This window comes from Erpetoichthys calabaricus, chromosome 5 (genome assembly GCF_900747795.2).
Source record: "Erpetoichthys calabaricus chromosome 5, fErpCal1.3, whole genome shotgun sequence".
Classification (NCBI taxonomy): domain Eukaryota; kingdom Metazoa; phylum Chordata; class Cladistia; order Polypteriformes; family Polypteridae; genus Erpetoichthys; species Erpetoichthys calabaricus.
The window spans coordinates 223,300,391-223,325,546 of record NC_041398.2 but is presented as its reverse complement, the minus strand read 5'-3'; the positions used below and the strand labels follow the sequence as shown (position 1 = coordinate 223,325,546).

Here is a 25,156-nt window from a genome sequence, read left to right as displayed (position 1 = left end):
CACCAACATTGTCTTGGCTGTATGCTTCAGGTCATTGACATCTTGAAAGGAGAACTAACACCCCAGTCTGAGGTCAGTTGCACTCTAGAGCAGGTTTTCTACAAGGACCTTTCTGTATTTAGATGCATTTATCTTTCCCTCAATTCTAATCAGTCTTCCTGTCATTGCCACCATGAAGCACTCCCATAGCTTGATGCTGCCAACACCCTGCTTCATATAGGGATGGTATTAGGCAGGTGATGTGCAGTGCCTGGTTTTCTCCAGACATGGCACTTGGAGCATTCAGTTTTTGTCTCATCAGACCAGAGCATCTTTATCCTCATGTTGTCAGAGTCCTTTAAATGCCATCACTTGTCTTTTACTCAAGAGTGGCTTCTGACTAGACACTCTACCATAAATGCCTGATTGATGGAATGCTTCTCAGATGGTCGCCCTGTACTGCATTGTACGTTATACACAATCATTCTTCACCTTACTTGTTATGTCAAGGCAACCTGCCTTTAGAGAATTATCCATCCACCTGTCTTTTTAGGCAGCGTGGTGGCTCTGAGGCTAGGGATCTGCACTGATAATCGGAAGGTTGCCATTTCAAATCCCATAAACGCCAAAAGTAACTCTACTTCTTTGGGACCTTGAGCAAGACCCTTAACCTGCAATTGCTCTGTCCTGGGTATGAAGTTAATCTGCATCCAGCCCTGCATGTAGACACTCCAACCTGTAGGTAAAAACCTGGGGGTTGGTGGCAGAACTGGCACTCCAGCCACCATAAAAAACCTCACACTGTTCCATTCCATCTGAAATAGTGTGGTGCTGAGGTGTCACCCGTCACATGACTGCACTCGGGTCCTAATCTGGGATCCCGAGTTGGTTTGTCATGTGGTGGGTGCGACAATGCACTATATCAGCACACGCTCCTAACCTCTCTATCTTCTATACACTATTTTTAACATTACAATGTCATGGTGAACCGGAGACTTATGGTTATTTAAGTGAACATTGCATTTCAAGTTCAAGTTAATTGTCACATATACACAGTGCAGTACAATTCTTATTCACATGTCCAACCAACTGCGGTGGGTTGGCACCCTGCCCAGGATTGTTTCCTGCCTTGTGCCCTGTGTTGGCTGGGATTGGCTCCAGCAGACCCCCGTGACCCTGTGTTCGGATTCGGCGGGTTGGAAAATGGATGGATGGATGGATGTCCAACCAACATGCAACACATCGACACTCTCCAGCTCCATTAGTAAAATGTGAACCTAACCTTGAAACTTCAGACTGGGTGTCAGATTTTTAAATATAACATCGTTTGTTTCCATTTCTAAGTGTAACATACAATTGTCTGAAATTTTGTCAATGCTTTTATTTTTTTTGAGTCAAGCTATTGGCCTGTCGTAGTAAATGGAGCGTTCTGATTTACCCATACACGTTACTTTAGCTGAAGACTCTAAACCAGCAAAGTACTATTAAGTGTACCTATGATGGTTTCCTTTCAGTCAGATGTTGGTTGCTGCCTTACATTTAATGAAGCCTAGAATAGGCACTGGCTCCCTGCAATACTATACAGTACACCCCCAAAATTTGCGGTGATTACTTTCCTAAAACACCCACAAATTGTGAAAAACCGCAAATTTTGAATGTGGTTAAAAAATACCTGTTTTATTAGTTTAAACCATAAATATGCCCCCAAAACACTTTAATTTAATTTCAAACTCAGCTTAATACATTACCTAAAAATAAAGAATGTAAAGGTAAACCCGTCTACTGTACAGCAGTGTACTGACATGTCACCTGCAGTGCTAGAATGTAAAATACCGATGTTACCGTTATATGTACTGTAATTCATGCAAGCGCGTTTTCATTGCCAGAAGCCTTGGAAGGTGCAGGCCGTTTTGACAGCATCTTGGGGCTTTAACTGTTAAACTGTAAAAACTATTTAAAAAACTACTGGAACAATATGTACAAGGTGCAACTGACGCAATGGATGAAATTCAGTAAATCAAGCACACAGAGGTAAACACTGACAGGCTAGTCTAGTGCAGCGGCTCAATCCCAGAGACAGTGAGGCTGCAGGGTGCCACACTTGGGTCACAGAATTGCACAGAAACACAGGAGATTGTAGTAACAGGAACTTTATTCATACACTTCAAACAAACATGTCTCTTTCAGAAGTAAAACGAGCTCAGTATGCAGTTAGTTCTCGATTAAAGAATAGACAAACATCATAGGGGAGCACAATGGGAGCGGGACCCCCAACAGGAGCAGAGAATGTCTGGGGGAGGAGAGAGAAATAAAGCAATCAGCCAAAAAGGACAGGTGCTGTTCAGGCTTTTAAGTAAGTGTAGTGTCGTGCGAGATGCATTTCACGCAACACAGCAGCCGCAAGTCTGCCCAGCAAGTAAGGAAGCAATGTGAAGGTAGTCTATCAGCGTTTTTTTAAGAGGGGGTTTTTGAGGAGCGTCCATGTCTTCTAGGGGTGGGCTCAGCCCCCTGCTCACAAGGGGCTGTCAGTGGTCATGAGCTGGCTGCTCAACGAATGTATGGCACTGACTGATCAGCTCCTGTGTGCTTGCAAATGGCACTGGGAAACGACTATAGCTGGTTGTGGCGGTTTAAGGGTTAAGAGGAACAAAACGGAAAACAGAACAGCTGGAGATGTATCACAGTCAATCAGCAGCAAGGAGAAATGAATAACGCTGTAGCGGTCCGGTGCCGCTAAGATTCACATTGTTGAGAAGACGGCGATTTATTTATTTTTATGGTGAAGACCCAGCCTTGGCCCAACCCGCATGCACTCACAAACAGAGACAAAAACAAAGCAAACCGGTAATCAAACAGCAAATAAAGAATGTAATGAAAACAAATGAAATAAATGAAAACAACGATACCACTCCTGTTCCCCTTATGCCGATTACACATTAAATACAACAAAGCACAAACAAAACACACACAGTAAATCATCCTTTGCAGGATGGCCATGAATCCACTTACAGTCCTCATGTACACAGGCAGACGGCAGACAATCTAGACGCCAACCACGAAATGATCCAGGACAAAACGAATAAGTACAGGTAACCCAACAGAAGACAGACAGAGAGACAGGAACTTGAAACACAAATTACAAAAACTTTTTTTTTTGCTTTTGGTCACCAGCCCCCTTTTTAAAAGCCACACTGATATCCTTTGACCCCCAACAGCCCCAGCACCCTCAGCAGAAGACCAATCAGAGCCACTGCAGGGACTGCTGGGAGTTGTAGTTTCAAATTCTATTGGCTACTTTCACCATCCAAGCCACATTTTCCTCTATAGTTGCCTCCTATTCTCTCTACAGTGCAGTATTTCCATGAAAAAGCCATAAAAATTGTGAAGGATATTTGTGGTTTCTGCTAACAATTATTAGATAGGTTATAAGGAAAAATCTGTGAATGACTGAGGCTGCGAACTCTGAACCGCGACTTCGCGGGGGTCTACTGTATTGAAATAAACTAACTCAAAAAATAGAAGGGTGGTGTCATGCATGTGAGCACTGGGGACAGCTTAAGAGTTCTGGTGATGGTAATTTTAATCTGCTCCACAGGGTGGCACTGTTTACTAACACCATTTCTCTTCCTCCCTCTACAGACTGGCAAATTGATGGTTTTAACACCAATGATGTAATGTGTGGTGGGCATTCAACTGGACCCGCCTCTTCCTGCCTAAAGTCCTTAAAAACAGAAGATCTGCCATCTTTTGCAGTCAAGATTTAGACTTGCATCTGAAAAGATGTTTTTTTTACAACACCGTTTGTAAAAACGTCTTTTATTTCATTTCAATTATATGGGGTTTAACTACGTGTGCCTTAAAACTTTATAAGACTCTGTTTTCTATCTTACAGTGAATATTTTCAGAAATATATTAAGTCTAGTGAACAACTAACCTCCAGCAAACAGCAATGACCATTAAGGTAAGAAAAGTTTTAAAAATAGGTCTGGAAGCTGTACTCAGAGCTGTGAGAAAGAAATGAAATGTTCAAAAATAAAAAATGCGCCTGAAAAATTCATAGGTTGTCAGCTTTTCACATCCAGCATACATATTTAACCAAAGCCATAGTCTCAAAAAGAGATATTCTCACTTGTTGTCATGTACAAAAAAAAACGAAAAAAAAAACAATAAAAGTGTTTGATTTTATTCATAAAGGATGTGACTGTTGTGTGTTGTGATGGTACCTTATAGTTCACTGATGGCTTACGACTCTTGGGGTATGGACTTGTTTTCTGGCTCAGACATTTTGTGTGTTCTCCCCTTGTCCACTTGTATCCTGAGATGGACTGGTGTGCCATCTGAGGTTGTTTCATGCACTTTGTAACTGATACTGCTGGGATCCTGTGATAGGTCACGAAGGTTTAAAAAATAACTCAATGGAAGTATGCCATAGTCTTTAGAGTAAAAGAACAGTTATGGACATTTTTCAAAGTATACTTTATGGTTCAGCAAAATTAACTCAATTAAATCACATGAGTTTTGAAAGGTGGCATTAGAACATTAGAACAATCTCTACGAGAACAAGGCCATTCAGCCCAACAAAGCTCAATTCTTCAAAAAAACCCATCAAGTCGAGTTTTGAAAGTCCCTAAATTCCTACTGTCGACCATACTACGTGGTCACTTATTTCAAGTGTCTGTGGTTCTCTGGGTGAAGATAAACTTCCTAATGTTTGTATGAAATTTACCCTCAACAAGTTTTCAACTGTGTCCCCCTGTCCTTGATGAACTCATTTTAAAATAACAGTCTCAATCCACTGTACTAATTCCCTTCATATTTTTAACCATTTCAATCATGGCACTTCTTCTTTGGCTTAAACTGTCTAGGCTCAGGTCTTTTAATCTATCCTATTAATTCATAATCCTGTAGCCCTGGAATCAGCCTAGTCGCTCTTCTCTGGACCTTTTCTAGCTCTGCTTTGTCCTTTTTTGTGACCTGGAGACCAAAACTGCACCCAGTACTCCAGATGAGGCCTCACCAGTGTGTTACAAAGCTTGAGTAGAACCTCCTGTGACTTGTACTCCACACATCAGGGCACTATATAACCTGACATTCTGTTAGCCTTCTTAATGGCTTCTGCACACTGGACGTTGATAGCTTAGAGTCCACTATGACTCCTAAATCCTTCTCATAAAGTGTACTCTCGATTTTCAGACCTTCTATTGTGTATTCAAACTTGACATTTTTACACACAGCTGGGATCTTCAACCAGCCTAATGCAGTCAAATTTGAAACAGAGTAGATCCATCCATCCATTATCCAACCTGCTATATCCTAACTACAGGGTCACGGTGGTCTGCTGGAGCCAATCCCAGCCAACACAGGGCGCAAGGCAAGAAACAAACCCCAGGCAGGGCGCCAGCCCACCGCAGGGCGCGCACACACACACACCCCCACCAAGCACACACTAGGGACAATTTAGAATCGCCAATTCACCTAACCTGCATATCTTTGGACTGTGGGAGGAAACCGGAGTACCTGGAGGAAACCAATGCAGACACAGGGAGAACATGCAAACTCCACGCAGGGAGGACCCAGGAAGCGAACCCAGAATGGAGTAGATATCATAGGGAATTTTTACAGAAAGCAATCAGAGCGGAGCGCCTTCCAAAAAGCATAAAGCCCTCAAACCAGGGATTCCCGTTTTCTTGTCACTTCCTAAAGACATCCTTGTAAGGTCACTGTCAACATCAACGTGACTCTGCGTGAATGAGTGTCGGTGTGGCCAAGCATATCCTGTGATGAGCTGGCATCCTGACCAGGGTTGGTTCCTGTCAAGACAGACTGTAGCCCTTGGGATCCTTAACTGTATTAGGAGGGTTTCATTATGGATAGATAAATAGAAAATCAACTTGTAAATTCATTCTTTGCTTTCTTGGATAAACTGGAACATATTAAGAAAGAATAATATATAGTTTTCACTAAAAAAAACAAAACACACAATCACTTTTATAGATTGTAAAAGAAAAACTGCAACCTAAAGAATATTAAGTGCTTTAAGGCTGTTCTTAAATTTCATTGGGAAAGTAAAATGATAAAAGTTCAAAGTTTGTTTGCAAATAAAAAAAAAAAAACTGGTCATTTTCAAGCACAGGATGAAGACAAAATCTAATTTAAAGAAACAAGAGAGCAGTAAACTTCACAATGCCTCCAGTGGTGATTCATAATGCAGACTGTAAGTAAAGAAGTTCAAGTGAACATAAAGAAAACCTCCATTAATCCATCCATTGACTGAACTTGCTTAATCCAATTCAGGTTTTCAGAGACTGGAGCCCATCATGGCAGCTTTGAGGACAAGACTGAAATGATGTTAATCCATCGCGCATGAAGTAAACATATAGTGCCTATAAAAAGTTTTCACATTTTATCGTTATAAATCACTGAATCACAATGGATTTAATTTGGCGTTTTCTTGACACTGATGAACAGAAAAAGACTCTTTAATGTCAAAGTTAAATAAAACACATCTGCTAAGTGGTCTGAATTATTTACAAACCAGTAACGGTGCACTAGATGATAACATGCAGTGAATACACTTGATCTGACCATACTCCGTTGACCCTTGACCTTCATTGACCATATATGTGTACCAAATTTCAGGTCAGTATGTCAAGTTTCAGCGTAGTATACGTGTACCAAATTTCAGGCTACAAGTTATTTGATTTTTGACCCTGACCTTCCTGGATTGACCTTTGACCTTGGAGGTCAATCATCACAGACAGTAGTGGCCATGTAATATATGTGTACTAAATTTCAGGTCATTAGGTCAAACGGTTTTGCAAGCTACAGGTGGTTTAAAATCCTGGACAGACAAACGGACAGCCACAGTAGCGTATTATATAAGAAGATATAAAACCCAAAACAATTAATCTCATAAGTATTCACCTCCTCATGTCAGCATTTAATAGATGCACCTTTGGCAGCCATGACAGCATTCAGTCCGTGTGCTCAGGTCTCTCTTACTCTATTCAGCTTAGCACATTTTGACTCTGCCATTTCCCCCAATTTTCTTTGCACAACCCTCATGAGTGAACAAACTTTTTCAAATTTTGCCACAAATTCTCAGATTTTGGCTTTGACTCGGCCACTCCAGGGCATTAACATTGTTGTTTTCAAGCCATTCCTGCGCTATGCCTTTATTCACAGTTTTGCTGAAAAAAAAATCTCTGAAGGCACAAGTATTGCATACTGAATCAGGCCTGCTGCAGAGGAGCATCCCCATAATATGATGCTGACGCTACCATCACGATGCTTCACAGTGAGGATGGTGTGTTTATGACAATAAACAGTACCTGGCTTATGCCAAACGTGGCATTTACGTCTGATGGCCAAAAAGCTCAATATTGGTCTTTTTAGGCCAGGGAACCTGACTTCAGACTCTGATGTGTTTTCTGGCAAACTCTCAGTGTGTTTTTTAAGCAGTGTCTTGCTCAAGAGTGAAAGGGAAGGTCTATAGGATGGTAGTGAGACCAGATTTGTTATATGGGTTGGAGACGGTGGCACTGACCAGAAAGCAGGAGACAGAGCTGAGCAGATGCTAAGATTTACACTGGGTGTGACGAGGATGGGTAGGATTAGAAATGAGGACATTGCGGGTCAGCTCACATTGGACAGTTGGGAGACAAAGTCAGTGAGGCGAGATTGCGTTGGTTTGGACATGTGCAGAGGAGAGATGCTGAGTATAATGGGAGAAGGATGCTAAGGATAGAACTGCCAAGGAAGAGAAAAAGAGGGAGGCCTAAGAGAAGGTTTATGGATGTGGTGAGAGAAGACATGCAGGTGATGGGTGTAACAGAGCAAGATGTAGAGGACAGAAAGATATGGAAGAAGATGATTCACTGTGGCAACCCTTAACGGGAGCAGCCGAAAAGAAGTCTTGCTCACTGCTATTCTCTCATAAAGCTGTAACTGGTCAAGTCTCACTGTTCTCACCACCAGGAGCTTCTAACTCCTTCAGAGTCCCAGGGTGACCTCCCTCATTAGTCGTCTTCTTTCCTGATCCCTCAGTTTTTGTAGATGGCCTGCTCCAGCAGATTTACAGCTGTGCCACAATCTTTCCGTGTCTTAATGCTTTACTTAATTGGGGATTCAGTGACTTGAATATTTTCTAATCTCCATCCTCTCTGATTTGTGCTTTCAGTTACCTCTACACGGAGTTGCTTGGAGTGTTTTTTTTGTGTTCATTGTGTAGGTCAGCCCACCATACTGACTCACCAGAACCTGGACCTTCCAGATTCAGAGCATTTCTACTACAATCAATTGAAACTCCAGGCAGACGACCTCCACTGAATTCATTTTCCATCCATCTTCCACTGCTTATCTAAAGCCATGTCGTGGGGGCAACAGTGCTAGTAGTGAAGCCCATGCGTCCTTTTCCCCGGCCATACTGTAGAGTCTCAAGGTATTCACACGGCATCTGGGAGAAATAATCCTTCATTTTCATTTTGTGATTAATATAGACCACTTTGCAGAGGTCTGTTTTTATTTTGATTAACAGAAAAAGACTCTTTAATGTCAATATCACAAAAAAGCCAAATTAAATCCACTGTGATTCAAGGCTGTATAACAATACTATGTGAAAACTTGTAAGGGAGTGAACAGTTTTTATAGGCCTTGAATACAGCACACACCGAACAGAAATCTACACACAGAAGTCGGAGCATTTTCACCAAATGCCTCAGGAGGATCAGGATGCAATAGGACTTGAAAATGAGGAGGCAAGAGAACAATTCTCAACACTCCACACAAATTCCAAATAGCCAAACTGAAGGTCAGATGCATTTCTACTCACCTCTTCCACTTCACTGCCAATTGAAGTGATATTTTCAAAAGGGTAAAAGTTAATTTCATCACAGTGTTTTTTGATGCTAAGCATTCAGATCATGAGACTGGCATGTTTAGTCAAGGGTGAAAAACTCCAAAGGAAAGAGATGCGAGGATTTTTTTCCTCCGACTGCTCAAATAGCTAATTGAGAGGCTGAGCCTCAGTATACACATTTCTAAGCAGGGCTTTAGTGCTGTAAAGGGTTCTATGTGTTTAAACACCGTTTCAATCTGTTATCTTTACAGGCAACGAGTGGTCGGGAGCCTCACAAGGGAGTCATTCAACCTGTCTACTGTAAGAGAAACTGAGGTTGTCAAGGTAATCTCATTTTGGCTAAAGCAAGTCTGCCAGGCAGCAATAAACGGACAGGGCATCAATAATAACAAGACATGCAATCATTTCATTGTAGAATGAAGCTAATGATGAGGGAGTAAAACAAAATCAAAACTCCAAACTTAGAGCCCCAAAGTGGCCAACATAAGGGTCACCATCGACAGGAATATACTGCAGTCTGGCCAGTTGGGCCTACTTGATGCTCTGGTGAGACGTTTGAGTATCACTGCCTAAAACAAAGGGTTCAGTGATATTTAATGTTCTTCCACTTGATTCTGAGCTGACTTGGTGTGGCACATGGTGCACCTCTTCTCATGACTGCCAAAGGAAAATTCAAGATCTCCAAAACATCACTGAGTAAAAGGGCCACTTTGCATACTATTAGTTTGACATGAAGATTTACTAAACTTAGGAAAATAGGATACAGTAATTTTACAAATGTATAAAAATTAAAAGGTTGGTTTAACATGTCCAGCAGATGACTTTCCTTCTATAAAACTTTAACATTACTAGTAAAATATTTCAGGCCAATACTTCACTATGACAAATGAAATGGAAGAACAATTTATTAAAAAATTGTATTTTTATTTTGCCCTATTACACTGTAATTGGGGCAGAAACGGCCAAAAAAATGCAAACCTTTATATCTGTAGTTCAAATTCTACTGGAGCAATTTATCTCAAGAAAAATATGCTCCTGGTATTTTAAAATGCTAATAACTGTTGTTAGCATCATCTGGAGTGAGGGATTCAATTGAGAGTTATTGTGTCCTATCACACACACTCTGTACACACACACACAGAGACATTCCTGTGGTCAAATCATGTTTACAAATGCCTAATATGTGCAAATCTGTTGAAAACTACTAACAGAAATTTTGAGTCCATCTCAGGTTCCTTCTATAGAACACCTGCAAGTCCACCTTAATAAAAGAATAAGTGTCTGTGAATCTGTGTTTCCATGCAATTGCTATATCTCTGTCATTCCAAAAGATGGCACAGCACAAACATTTTTAAAATTAAAATGCATTTGTCATTCCAACAGGTGGCGCACAAAAAACAACACAAACCTCAGACCAAATGACATATAACAGGGACAAATGCATTACATGGTGCACTACAAATATTAACAATGAGGTCTACGTTGATCTACCTAGTTTTCGACCCTCATAGACAGGTAGCACAGCTAGCACAGTGTATAAAGCTTCATGTCCCTACTGACAAACTGACTGACAGGAAATTAATGGGTGTTTCCAGATAATTTAAGGAAAAATGGAAGCACAGAAAAATCTAGCCTCACAAAAACGTTAACCATAACTCATATCACACACAACACAATGCATACAAACAGACAGACAAATACACACTCAGAGATGTCATTCCAAAAACAATCAAATCATGTTAAGGGATGCCTAAAGGATATAATTTTGTTGAAAATTTGAAGTAGGAGTTTTGACTGTGTCAGAATGATTTCCCTATTGTTGCTCACAAGCAGACTGAGAGCGTCAGCGAGGCATTATGGAGGTCAGGACACGGGCACCAGCACTGGGTGAAATGAGAGTGCTAACAGCCTCACGCCTTTCACCCACAGCCCAGAGGAAGACACTCACTAACATCACCTCCAGAACCCAACTCTTCCACCTAAGCGGGCTACTTAAAGAACTGTGTTGCCAGAAGTTGGCATTCATATACGAACAGAGAAAGAAGAGCACGGAGCTCTGTCTCTAGAAGCCCGAGCAGAAGAGGCACAAAGAATTGTATAATGTCTGCGATAACTGGACTGACAGTTTCCTTTTCTTTTCCCTAATATTTTGTTTCAATTAAATGGGGTACTTGTAGGTCCCTAACACTTTATTCTCTACCTCATTTCATTTCCCATTACACTACCGTATATACTCGCGGATAAGTTGGGAGTTGATTTTAACATATTATTTCTGGTATTTTTTAATGTCGGTCGTGTAAGTCAAGTGCAGTAAACTCACGCTATTGGTCCAAGAGCTTATGATATGCTAATGCCCACCTGAGAGAGTAACCATGGAGCACACGGCCTTTTTTTGTATGTGGGTGCGGCAATGCGCTGTATCAGCGGGTGCTCCTAACCTCTCTCTCTGTTTATTGTGCCTATGTGACCACATGGTGATAACTGAACTATTCCAAAGTGACGTTTGCACTATTTTGTGCTTTTTGTTTCTCACACCCTCATACACCTTTATCGTGTAAATCCCTTACCTAATATGGAGCGTTCAATCAGAAGAAAATATGAAGTTGGTTTTAAATTAAAAGTTGTTGAAGTAGCAAAAGAAATTAGTAACTGCGCTGCTGCAACAAAATTCGATGTGCCTGAGAGAACTGATGCAAGATTGTAGGAGGCAAGAATATGTTAAAAAAAAAATGTAATTAATTAATGGTAGCATTTTTAAATGGGTGTATAAGTCAGGGTCTGATTTTATGATCGATTTTTTGGATTTCAAGGTCCAACTTATACGTGAGTATATACAGTATATTGGGTATATGCAGTTACTATATCTCTGTAGAGAAAAAAGTACTGCAGGGATTTTGCTCAAAATGAATAAGCTTCTACTATTATATAATGCCAAAAACTGTGCCAAATTTCATGTGAATGGAGTGACTCATTTTTGAGTTATAATGTCCAATGAGTCACATCTTGACCACCACACACACATACACAATGACATCACCTCAGAACTACTCTGCTTGTGTTCAGGAGTACCGAAAACATGTACTGGTAGTATGATAAACAGAGTATACAGAGTAGAGTGAACTTCTTATCAGTGTGTCAATACGGCATCACCAGCAGTAGAATAAACACAATTTTATGAAATTCTTTGGCACTTTGCAGTTGAAGTTATGGTCTCATCATAGTATTTCATTAATGTATATACCTACAGTATGTGTAGGGAAAGATTTTTTTTTTAACGTTTATGAAATGGCAATACCAACAAATTGTGACCTAGTGGTAACTACACATTTTGGAATTGGCTGAATATATGCAGGGCCGAATTTATATGAAAAGAGGCCCTAGGCTATTCCACTTATGAGGCCCTTTCACCTTCCATTTTTAAGTTTGTAAATTACATGAGAGATAATAAAATTTTGCTAACAATTTGAATGTAGGCCCCTCTTGATCTTGAGGCCCTAGGCTGAAGCCTAGTTAGCCTATAGGAAAATCCGGCCCTGAATATATGAAATAATGGTGGGTTGTTTGGTTGTCGTTTGGATATGAATTGAAATCAGATTAATTGAGGATCTACAGAGCCCCTGAGGGGACATTGTGTAATTTTTTTCTGGTGTGCACCAGACACTTTCAACCACACAGTAACTGAAAAGGGGCTCCAGACCTATACATAATTTGTGATGCATGATCATCTGTTTCATAGTTGCACTTAGGAAAAATGGAAATAGGAGACTTCAGTATCAGACAAACATCTTCCTTCTTCACATGCAAACCATTTTTTCGACATTTTGTGTGCATCCATCGGTAGCCATGAAGCTGACCTTAGCTTTGCAATTGTTGCTGTATAAACACAATAATTTCCTTAATGTTGCTACCTGTAGACCTTACGATGAAATAGACCTTTAGACTTCGATATACATTTTAAATTCCTTTCAGTGATAATGTATTCATGACGAACTGCAAGAACAAGCGCTATTTTTTGTGTTTAAGACCAAGCTGGAAGTATACTCCTATAAAGTCTCCAATTTCCATTTTTCCTAAGTGCGACTATAAAACAGAACTAATTTGCGTCAGAAATTACAGTATGTATAGGTATGGATCCCCTTTTCAGTTACTGTGCAGTTGAAACTATCTGGTGCGCGCTTGAAACTAAAATCTAAAAATCCCAAGAAAAAAAAAATTATACAATGTCCCCTCGGGGGCTCACCCACCTGAAGACAAATAGAATGTGGAAGACGTGCATAGCTCAGACTAACTTCTAACTTCTTTCACAAGTGACAGCAGCAGTGAGCATCTCCAAGATGCTGGCCAAAGAAGTCACATCAATGCCTCACAAACATATTCAAGGAAAAACGATGTACATGTAAGAAATGGAAAGTAAGTGTAGCTGTATACGATTTACTTTCCCTGAATACACGCCACATGAGGACAGTATTGTGACCTGGGCAAAAGTCTGACTTTGGGGTTTCAGTGGATTTTCGTGTTTTAGGCATCCCGTAAAACAATCTCACCATTCATGGAGTGAAGTCTCTGTGTGTCAAGATGGGAGTCTGCAGAGACAATAATTCAAAATGAATCCCTCCATCTAAATGAAACTGCACATTTATTAGTATTGTAAAATAAAAGAAGGCATTAAAATAAAAATCATTTCAGTCGATTTTGCTCTACAAAGATAACCACAATTTTATGTAGAGAAAATTCATGGGCTGGACACATTACATTTTTTTTTGACATATTAGATTATATTCCCACGTAATTACAAAGGAGAATATGAGTTAGTATGCAGATAACTAACCAGTAGTAAACATGTGCAGTAAATCACCATGCATTTCTTACATTTAATTATTAGAATTCGCAGCATTAAAATGTCAGTTGGCTAGATCAATCACTGAATACCTTATCAGCAAAGTGAACAATGATGAATGACGTGTTTGACATCCTAGGCTTCTGGAAGTGCTGGCTGTTAGAATGTCTGTCGTACAGTTTCTGTGCCCAGTTTTGGTCAGTCCCTTTCGGCACCTGGTTTAATCAGAGGACATTGATGAGTTAATAAGCAGACAAGAGAGAGAGAGACACCTCTAAAGATACTATGTGACAGACAGACGAGGTACCATAGACAGACAGGCAGACAGAGAGAGAGGGTACTATATCACGATCAGACGGCCAGATAGATACAGCATTTATATATGTTTCTCTTTTTAGTAGATACATTTTCCTCCAACAAAACAACACATTATTGCATAAAGTATTGAGCAATATATGACTAATGCGTGTTTATACCCCTTCCTGTTAATTTTTATTACTATTATTTTTCCCCAATAGCTACAAAACATTTTTTTTACTGTACTTTCCAAAAATTAGCCCCATCACTTTCAACTTGAATCAAGAAACTGCAGACTCAGATTAAATGCACATACGACAACAGGAACAAAATAATCCCCAAAGGAATCCATCCATCTTCCACAGCCATTTATCCAAAGCAGGGTCATGGAGAAGCTGGTGTCCATCCCAGCAAGCAATCGGACACAAGGCAGGAACAGTTCCTGTACGGGGTGTCAGTCTATAGCAGGTGTACATACACATCAGGAGCCACATTTCGCATCACTAATCCACCTCACCTGCCTGGTTTTGGACTGTGGGAGGAAACCCATGTGGTCTTAAGGAGAACATGCTGTCTCCATGCAGGAAACCCCCAGGATGTGAACCTTGGTCTCCTTAAAGCAAAGCAACAGTGCCACCATCTCAAAGACATATAAAACTGAAATTCACTAAATTATACTGTATTTCATTGTAGAGAGGATTAAACAGACTTATGGTGATTAAAGAGTTTTGAGTTTTAGTTTTTAAAAACAAACAGCCATCAACATGGCATCATGTTACTCACTTTACACTCTTCATCCAGCAAGTCCAGAATTCCTAGCTTTGCTTCAATCAGGTCAATACATGGCTGGTTGTCATAGAAATCGATGAGAGTCCAAGGAATCTGCTCTTTCATGTACTCTTCTTGCTCCAGCTTAAACACATGCTAAAGTTGATGAGAAATGCAAAATGATAAATGACAGGCCTTTCTGAAATATAGGAGCTGAGAAGAAGCAAACAGCCAGAAAAATATGACTTTGGGTCTTCAAGAATGATTTATATCAGAATAAATCAGAAATATCAGTTGATTCGATGACAGAGAAGAATAACAGATGATAAAGTCTGCTCTGTGACCCTAAAATCTTATTTTCATGTAACGTCACTTTAGATAAAAGCACTGCGAAAAATGTTTAAAGAAAATGATACTTTTTATTCTGACTGTTTTCTGCTGTAGAAATTTGAAACTTTGATTCAAATTGTGGCTCTGTGTGCAGAAACAGTTTATGGCAGGGTTCTCTTTTTGCATTTCACATTATGCATGTTTAATCGGTAAAACCTGATATGGACACATAAAGTCCAATACTAAGGCATGATGGTCAGTCAAAATCCAGGCTGAATATAAAGCAGAACAATTAAGAGCAAGTAGTTCATAGAAGGTCTGCACCCTTTCATGTAATGGCAAGCATGCTGGGTCAAAGGCCATCCAGAGTAGGCATCAAAGATCCACATTCTCTCTTTAGGAACCTTTCACTGCCACTCACTTGCATCGGGGACCACCGACCTCCTTCCTATCTAAGCAGTTCCACTTCTGTGCCTAGGAATAATTATGTCTCCTAATAAATACATGCCTGGTGACAACATTTTCTCCCTTGGGCCTTCCCATTCCCACTGGGTAAGCAAACATGCCTGTGATGTGGTTAAAATGATCAAAACTGAAAAATGGCATAAATTATGTTTGGTTTGTAGAATTGACTTAAATATAGTTGTAGCATCGTAAAGAAAATAAATTGTTTTATTATCAAGTTATGATACTCATGAGGTGTGACACAATGTTATCGAATAAATGCAGAGTTTTATTCTCCTATCCACACATACTGTATGCTCCTTGATTTCAGGAGAGAGCTCAGAAGCCACTCAAACTGAATGCCTGTTTGGAATACATTCAAACTCTCTCCCAAATTTTCCAGGAAGCAAACAATTGATTAAAAAAAAAATACAGCAAATTGTCTAGATTAGTTAATATAGAATAATCATTACAAGGCTGTTTAATTTTATATCTACATTTTCATAAATGGAAAATAAAAAGAATTTCTCAAATAATGTAATTTAGTCACATCATCATTTCTCTGTGTATCATAACAAAATACATAAAAATAAGCAGCCTGACAAGAGGACTTAACCAAAGCGGAGGCTTTCTTTAAAAAATAAATTATTGGATGTCCCTGGAGTTATGATTATTCCTCACATCAGGAAGCCACATACTGAGGCACTCTGAGATTAATTTCCATTGAATTTTATTATATTCTGTCGTACGGCTTTACAACCCAATTGCAAAATGCTTTCAATTTCTCTTCCCCAGTAAAAAGAAAATATTAAGATCTGTGAAATGATGTTAATGTAATTAGTCAACTTACAGAATTGAACTGTTGCTGTAATTTTTCATTGGCATAGTTGATGCAGAACTGCTCAAAACTGTTAAATTCAAAGGTCTCAAACCTGATAAAAGTGAACAAAAACAGAACTTAATGGAGTACATGAACACTTTACAGAGTATTAACATTTATACTATGCTAATTTGAACATTCAAGAAATTGCAGATTTTTAAAATATACATTTGGAATTGCAAAGGAAAACAAAGTACATGACATACATTAATTTCTCCAAACCAGCAAATTCCAATACAGGAAGCAGGGGTCTGTACAAGCTACAGGAAATGCAACGTACAAACCAAACCAGGAATTAAATAACATTTTTCTATTTACAGAGTTTTGAGAAGGTATTCAGACTTCTTCACTTTCTGTACACTTTATTGTGTTGTAAATCTTTTTTTACATGGATAAATTTGCCATTTTTGCTCATGATACACTAAATAACCCATAATGACAAAGTGAAAACGTAACAATCTAGACGAAAACAGGCCATTCAACCCCATAAAGCTCGCCAGTCCTATCCGCTTACTTATTCTAAAATAATATCAAGTCGAGTTTTGAAAGTCCCTAAAAGCCTAATGTCTACCACACTACTTGGTCACTTACTATATACCATGTGTCTCTGGTTCTCGGTGTGAAGAAAAACTTCTTAACAAGTTTCCAATTGTGTCCCATGTTCTTGATGAACTCATTTTGAAGTAACAGTCTCGATCCACTGGACTAATTCCCTTCCTAATCTTAACCACTTCAGTCATGTCTCCTCTTAATCTTCTTTTGCTTAAACTTAAAACATATTTTCAGAAAGTTTTTCAAATTTATTAAAAATCAAAAACTAGAAGTCATTCAATAGTAGGTCAGCCAGCCTAATTTATTTTCATAAACAGCTCCTCTACAATGAACATCGTTCAAAAGGCACTATTTATATATAATTTTTAAAAGTTCAGGCACAGGTACCTTAAGTGGCTTTCTCAGGGTCACACAGCAGTTTACAGGTGAGGACTGATAAAATCACCTTGTGGTTTGAAGTCCTATTCCTTGCCCACACTACCTGTGGGTCTCAGTGTTTTTGCATCTTTTTTCAAATAGTGGTCCTTTTTAGTTCTGCTTTTGCTAATTGCTTGTAAATGTGAATTACCGTATATATCCACGTATAAGTCGGGTCTTGAAAAATGAAAAATCGACCATAAAATCAGACCCCGACTTATACGCCCGTTCAAAAATGTGACCCTTAATTTTTTTTTTTTTTTACATCTTCTTGCCTTCTCCAATCTCACATCAGTTTCTCAGGCGCATCGAATTTTGTTGCAACAGCGCAGCTACCAATTTTTTTCACTACTTCAACGATGTTTAATTTAAAACCAGCTTCAGATTTTTTTCTGATCGAACACTCCATCTTATATAAGGGATGCTCTTACGATAAACGTGTATGAGGGTGTGAGATACAAAAAACACAAATCAGTGCAAAAGTCACTTCGGAATAGTTTGGGTATTACCATGTGGTCACATAGGCACAATACACAGAAAAAAAAGGCAGCATGCTCTGTGGTTACTGTCTCAGGTGGGCGTTAGCATATCATCAGCTCTTGGACCAATAGTGTGAGTTTTTCACATTCGACTTATATGACCGACATTATAAAATACCAAAAATTATATGGAAAAATCAAGTCCCAACTTATCCAAAGGAAAACATAAACGTGAGTATATACAGTATCTAATCCAAGTTCCATTTGTTAATACAAATTAATTCCATATTATGTACTATAATTATTTTCTTGTCTTTAATGTTAGAAAAGCGAGACCCTTAATTAGGAAGCAGGCTTGTTATTAAGATTTTTAATTTGTTTGTTTGATTATTATGAGTAGATTTGGCTTTCTTTTAGTGCAGTACAGTACAGTATCATTTTTATCTAGTTTGTAATTTTGTATTTGCTTTGACTTTTTGTACTTTTTTTGAATTTTTCAGTTGTTGTTTCCTTTTTCTTTTTTCGTTAAACTTCTCACGAAGTTTTATTAACTTTTTTATTTCATTTAACAAATTGGGATAATTAAATACAACATTTTCTTTTTGTCGCAGGGCTTTGAAGGTTTTGGTTGTGATGTGTAGCACATCATGACACACCAGAAGTAAAAGTCGCTGTCATGTTTAAGCCTGTGTGTATTCCCTAACATATGTTAATATTCCTTTCCTGCATCTTCGTTGCTTAAGTATTATTTTTCATGTATTCATGGTATTTATGCATTTTTTTCTAACACTGTTGAGTTTATTTATTACTTATTACCTATATATGAAATGTTCTCCTGTGTTCCTTGTATTTTGTGGAGGTGGAGCTACTATGACATCAGGACCGAAGGACCCCCCTCAGCCTATATATTGTGAAACTGGAGAGCAGATCATTAAAGTTTGCAGCATGTTGTTCTTTTTAAGTTTTGAATTTCAGGCTTTTTGCTTTGTTTTGGATTTATAATTACAGATAAAATTTTTTTGTTGCATTTCACCTCTTTAGGCAAACATTTTAACTTTTTCATGTTTTTAGGCCATTTTTGCCTTTTAATTATTTTCATATAAATTATTTTTTTTTATATAAAGACTCATTGCAGACTTGTTTCTCACACCAAAGATTTTTTGTGGTTTCCTTTCCCTTTAGAGGTATGTACGTTAATCAGTTTCTACTTTGTTTTGCTGTGTGTTTTAACACATCTATGCTTTTATGTGTGTTAATTCTGTACTTATCCAACCCACTATATCCTAACTACAGGGTCACGGGGGTCTGCTGGAGCCAATCCCAGCCAACACAGGGCGCAAGGCAGGAAACAAACCCCGGGTAGGTCGCCAGCCCACCGCAGGGCACACACACCAAGCACACACACTAAGGACAATTTAGGATCGCCAATCCACCTAACCTGCATGTCTTTGGACTGTGAGAGGAAACCCACACAAACACGAGAAGAACATGCAAACTCCACACAGGGAGGACCCGGGAAGCGAACACCGGGTCTCCTAACTGCGAGGCAGCAGCGCTACCACTGCGCCACCGTGCCACCCAATTCTGTACTTAGTAATTTCTAAAATCTATATTTCCTTTTTGCCTGAGAACTTGTCACTGACATCTGAGCCTGCATTCAAAGAGCTCTATGCAAAAATAAACTGAACTGAACTGGATTGATACATTTTGGACATTTAAGTATTTTTGAATGTTAAAAGCCCTTTTCCCCATTTTGTGCGGTCTGGACAGGCTGAAGTCTGCCAGTAGAATTTTGGGTCAGTCTGCTTAGGATGAGGCCTATGCTAGGCAGACTAGGGAAGGTGAAATGGGTTTATAGGTGTTTTCAGAGGCCTCAAACCATTTTGCCATTTTGTGAGCTGCTCTTCATAACAGACACAACATTAATAATTTCTGAAAAAGATGGGAGAAAGGTAATCTAATTAAACATGCAGCCCAATTAAAAACAGGATTTGCATTAAATTAAGAAATTGGAAGGAAGAAAAACCTGCTAGTACTGTGGAGGTCCTTGTCCAGGACTGAGTACTCTAACTTAATATGTCCCATAATTTAAGGTTTTTGTTTTTTTAATATTAAAAAGTTTAAAAACTACCTACCCCTCAGTGATCCCAGGGAAAGGAAGGAAAAGAATCTTTTAATTAGTCATTTCGGAAAAAGAGTGAAATTGTTTATGCACACAGCATTCCATAATTCAACAAAAGATCTTTCATTAATCACATTTATTTATTTTTTTATTATGTAAAATGTTCCCAGGGCAAGACCCAGCCTGTGAGCGTTGCCATCTATCTCCATTATCACTAGGCCATATGTTTTGGGAATGCACGAAACTAACATAATTTGGGGAAAAAAATCTTTACATACTTCTTAGACAGCCTTGGAGTTGCAATCATCTCTAATCCATTAACATCAATATTTGATGTACTCACATATTTAAAGCGTGTAGAGAAAACTCAATTGTAATAGCCTCTGCCACACTACTAGCAGGCAGATTTATTTTGTTCAAACAGAAGAATCCCAAACTACCTTTTTTTAACTCTGTGGGTAAGCCACATTTCATATTATCTCAAATTAGAAAACATCTAATTCTCTCTTTAAGGACATCTCCAAAACATTTTAAAACATGGCAAAAATGTAATAGTATTTTACAATAAGCAGTCAGGCCTGTGATTGATTTACTTTTATAGATATTTGTTGTGATTTTTCCTTGTAACTACTGTATATTCTTCTTCTCTTAAAAATTTATAGACACAAGTGAAAAATCTATAAAAGTTGTTATATTCAGCATTTCTTGAAGAAAACCCATGGTAGCAGAGTTTTTGATGAGCACTACACTGGTATTGACATTTCATGATAAACAGCAGTTGGCAAGACAGAATCTGCTCAGATGATGGACTTGGCAAGTGGGTAAGTGGTGGCAATGCCACTGCTCCTTGAAACAAAGTGATTGCATGGCACTTTGAGATTTAAGCACTTCCTTTATAAAAAAAGGTGTTTAATGTTTTATTCCATATTTAACGTCATTACATTTTTGCACTCTCAGACACCTGTTCCTTTTATATTTATGCTTGTTTGCTTAGCAGATGCTTTTATCCAAAGCAAATTTCAAAAGTGGTCAACAAAATCGAGTAAACATGGCTATTTGGGAACAAGTGTCACAGAGCAAGGTTACAAAATCGATCACCACAAGTGAAAAGATCAGAACAAAATACAACTCTGAGTTTATAAACCCTAACTGATAATTTCAGTTAGTCAGAAATTCACTGAACAAGAGTCTTCAAACGTTTCATAAACACACTGAGGGAATCAGAATTTCAAATGGAGTTGGGCAGCTCCTTCCACCAGCTAGGAGCTACACATGGACTGCGATTTGATGCCACGCAGAGACAGATTTACAAGACACCATTCATCAGCACACACGAGTGGTTGAGAAGGGACACAAGCGTCTCCATATATACAGGTTGCTGGCCCATTACTACTCTGCAGGCAGACATCAAAGATTTTAACATGATATGTGTGTGAGAGTTGATTTGTCCTGATAAAAAAAAAAAATATATGATTGTATTGAATGACTTCTCTCCTTGTCAAGGTAGGCTTTTGCTTTTAGCACTCATAGGAAGCATTTTAAGTAAAGCCTTTTGATCTGTGAGCTGCTGCTACTTCTCTTCAAGGTTAAGTATTGATAAGAGAACCAGTATAATCTAGAGTAGCAGACTCCTGACTCCAAGGGTCCTGTTTATCAGTAACTAGCAAGGACATGACAAATTAAACTAGTCACGTACTTCTAAAATTGACAACTGTATTTAAAAGTGTAATCAGCATCTGTAAGTCAGTCATCTCCATCCAGGTGACCCCACGTCCATGTCAGTAAAGGTATTCTTACCATGCTGAACTGGCTTGTGAAATCTGACTTTGATATGTGTCTGACTGAACAAGTTGAACACAACACATGCCAATGCACCTTTCCAGCGACTATCCATCCATCCATCCATCCCTCCATTGTCTTCCACTTATCCGAGGTCGGGTCGCGGGGACAGCAGCTTGAGCAGAGATGCCCAGACTTCCCTCTCCTCGGCCACTTCTTCTAGCTCTTCCGGGAGAATCCCAAGGAATTCCCAGGCCAGCCGAGAGACATAGTCCCTCCAGCATGTCCTGGGCCATCCCCGGGGCCTCCTCCCGGTTAGACGGGCCCGGAACACCTCACCAGGGAGGCGTCCAGGAGGCATCCTGATCAGATGCCCGAGCCACCTCATCTGACTCCTCTCGATGCGGAGGAGCAGCGGCTCTACTCTGAGCCCCTCCCGGATGACTGAGCTTCTCACCCTATCTTTAAGGGAAAGCCCAGACACCCTGCGGAGGAAACTCATTTCAGCTGCTTGTATTCGCGATCTTGTTCTTTCGGTCACTACCCATAGCTCATGACCATAGGTGAGGGTAGGAACATAGATCGACTGGTAAATTGAGAGCTTCGCCTTGCGGCTCAGCTCCTTTTTCACCACGACACACCGATGCAGCGCCCGCATTACTGCAGATGCTGCACCGATCCGCCTGTCGATCTCACGCTCCATTCTTCCCTCACTCGTGAACAAGACCCCGAGATATTTGAACTCCTCCACTTGGGGCAGGATCTTGCTACCAACCCTGAGAGGGCACTCCACCCTTTTCCGGCTGAGGACCATGGTCTCAGATTTGGAGGTGCTGATTCTCATCCCAGCCGCTTCACACTCGGCTGCGAACTGATCCAGAGAGAGCTGAAGATCACGGCCTGATGAAGCAAACAGGACAACATCATCTGCAAAAAGCAGTGACCCAATACATTAGCAATAAAACTACACACATTTTTCTCAGATGTATGCTTAACACCATTTTTTCAGTAATTATTGTTGACCTGACATACATTTTGCAAAATAAAACAAGAGCTGTGATCAACTTAAAGAATTCATACAAATTGGGCTGATGAAGAGAATCAGCAGCTGTTGAAGCCTGGCCCTCCTTCTGCCAACATTTAATAAAGAATAATAATAATACATTTTATTTATATAGTGCCTTTCCCATTCTCAAGGTGCATATTTAAACAGCAGGGTATACAGTGCATCCAGAAAGTATTCACAGCGCATCACTGTTTCCACATTTTGTTATGTTACAGCCTTATTCCAAAATGGATTAAATTAATTTTTTTCCTCAGAATTCTACACATAACACCCCATAATGACAACGTGAAAAAAGTTTACTTGAGATTTTTGCAAATTTATTAAAAATAAAAAAATTGAGAAAGCACACGTACATAAGTATTCACAGCCTTTGCCATGAAGCTCAAAATTGAGCTCAGGTGCATCCTGTTTCCCCTGATCATCCTTGAGATGTTTCTGCAGCTTAATTGGAGTCCACCTGTGGTAAATTCAGTTGATTGGACATGATTTGGAAAGGCACACACCTGTCTATATAAGGTCCCACAGTTGACAGTTCATGTCAGAGCACAAACCAAGCATGAAGTCAAAGGAATTGTCTGTAGACCTCCGAGACAGGAGTGTCTCGAGGCACAAATCTGGGGAAGGTTACAGAAAAATTTCTGCTGCTTTGAAGGTCCCAATGAGCACAGTGGCCTCCATCAGGTGGAAGTAGAAGTGGAAGAAGTTCGAAACCACCAGGACTCATCCTAGAGCTGGCCGGCCATCTAAACTTAGCAATTGGGGGAGAAGGGCCTTAGTCAGGGAGGTGACCAAGAACCCGATGGTCACTCTGTCAGAGCTCCAGAGGTCCTCTGTGGAGAGAGGAGAACCTTCCAGAAGGACAACCATCTCTGCAGCAATCCACCAATCAGGCCTGTATGGTAGAGTGGCCAGACGGAAGCCACTCCTTAGTAAAAGGCACATGGCAGCCCACCTGGAGTTTGCCAAAAGGCACCTGAAGGACTCTCAGACCATGAGAAAGAAAATTCTCTGGTCTGATGAGACAAAGATTGAACTCTTTGGTGTGAATGCCAGGCATGATGTTTGGAGGAAACCAGGCACCGCTCTTCACCAGGCCAATACCGTTCCCTACAGTGAAGCATGGTGGTGGCAGCATCATGCTGTGGGGATGTTTTTCAGCGGCACGGACTGGGAGACTAGTCAGGATAAAGGGAAAGATGACCGCAGCAATGTACAGAGACATCCTGGATGAAAACCTGCTCCAGAGCGTTCTTGACCTCAGACTGGGGCAACGGTTCATCATTCAGCAGGACAACGACCCTAAGCACACAGCCAAGATATCAAAGGAGTGGCTTCAGGACAACTCTGTGAATGTCCTTGAGTGGCCCAGCCAGAGCCCAGACTTGAATCCGATTGAACATCTCTGGAGAGATCTTAAAATGGCTGTGCACCGACACTTCCCATCCAACCTGATGGAGCTTGAGAGGTGCTGCAAAGAGGAATGGGCGAAACTGGCCAAGGATAGGTGTGCCAAGCTTGTGGCATCATATTCAACAAGACTTGAGGCTGTAATTCCTGCCAAAGGTGCATCGACAAAGTATTGAGCAAAGGCTGTGAATACTTATGTACATGTGCTTTCTCAGTTTTTTTATTTTTAATAAATTTGCAAAAACCTCAAGTAAACTTTTTTCACGTTGTCATTATGGGGTGTTGTGTGTAGAATTCTGAGGAAAAAAATGAATTTAATCCATTTTGGAATAAGGCTGTAACATAACAAAATGTGGAAAAAGTGATGCGCTGTGAATACTTTCTGGATGCACTGTATGTAACATTGGATACAAACATTTTCTGCATAGAACAATCAACAGGTAATTACAGGTTACACAAAGCATTCAATGGAATAAAAGAAAAACAAATAACATCATTTATGATATAAAACAAACACACATTATGCTGAGTATCTAGGCAGAAAGGTAAACTGAAAAGATGGTCAAAATATTAGGTTAAGTCAAAAGCCTTCCTGAACAGATGAGTTTTATGGTGTTTTTTTAAAATTAAATGAATTGAGTCAGAATGAACTGAGTCATGAATTTTAAATTCAATCCTGTAAGACACAGGGAGCCAGTGAAGGCAAAAGCAGGATGAATGTGATGTGCTCGCTGTTGCTGGTCTGTATTAGGATTCTTGCAGCATAGTTTTGAATCAACTGGAGCTGTGATATAAGATTAGAAGGGGAAGCTGCCAGTATGGAGTTACAATAATCAATGTGGGATGTCATAATAGCAAGGACAAGTTTCTCAGCATTAGAAAATAAGAGAAATGAGTAAACACAAGATATGTTACAGAGATGAAAGTAAGAAAGTTTCTTAA

General features: G+C 39.7%; 1 protein-coding gene across 2 annotated transcripts in view; it reads right to left on the bottom strand.

The window, feature by feature from the left end:
* The window catches only part of myo5b (myosin VB), a 502,861-nt gene that overhangs the window by 138,159 nt on the left and 339,546 nt on the right, over nt 1-25,156 (bottom strand). For both annotated transcript variants that reach the window (XM_051928010.1, XM_051928011.1), the window contains exons 11-13: nt 16,363-16,444; nt 14,754-14,894; nt 13,766-13,888 (exon numbers count right to left, since the gene is read on the bottom strand). In XM_051928010.1, the coding sequence (XP_051783970.1) occupies nt 13,766-13,888; nt 14,754-14,894; nt 16,363-16,444 (346 nt within the window). The remainder of the gene's footprint in view (nt 1-13,765; nt 13,889-14,753; nt 14,895-16,362; nt 16,445-25,156) is intronic.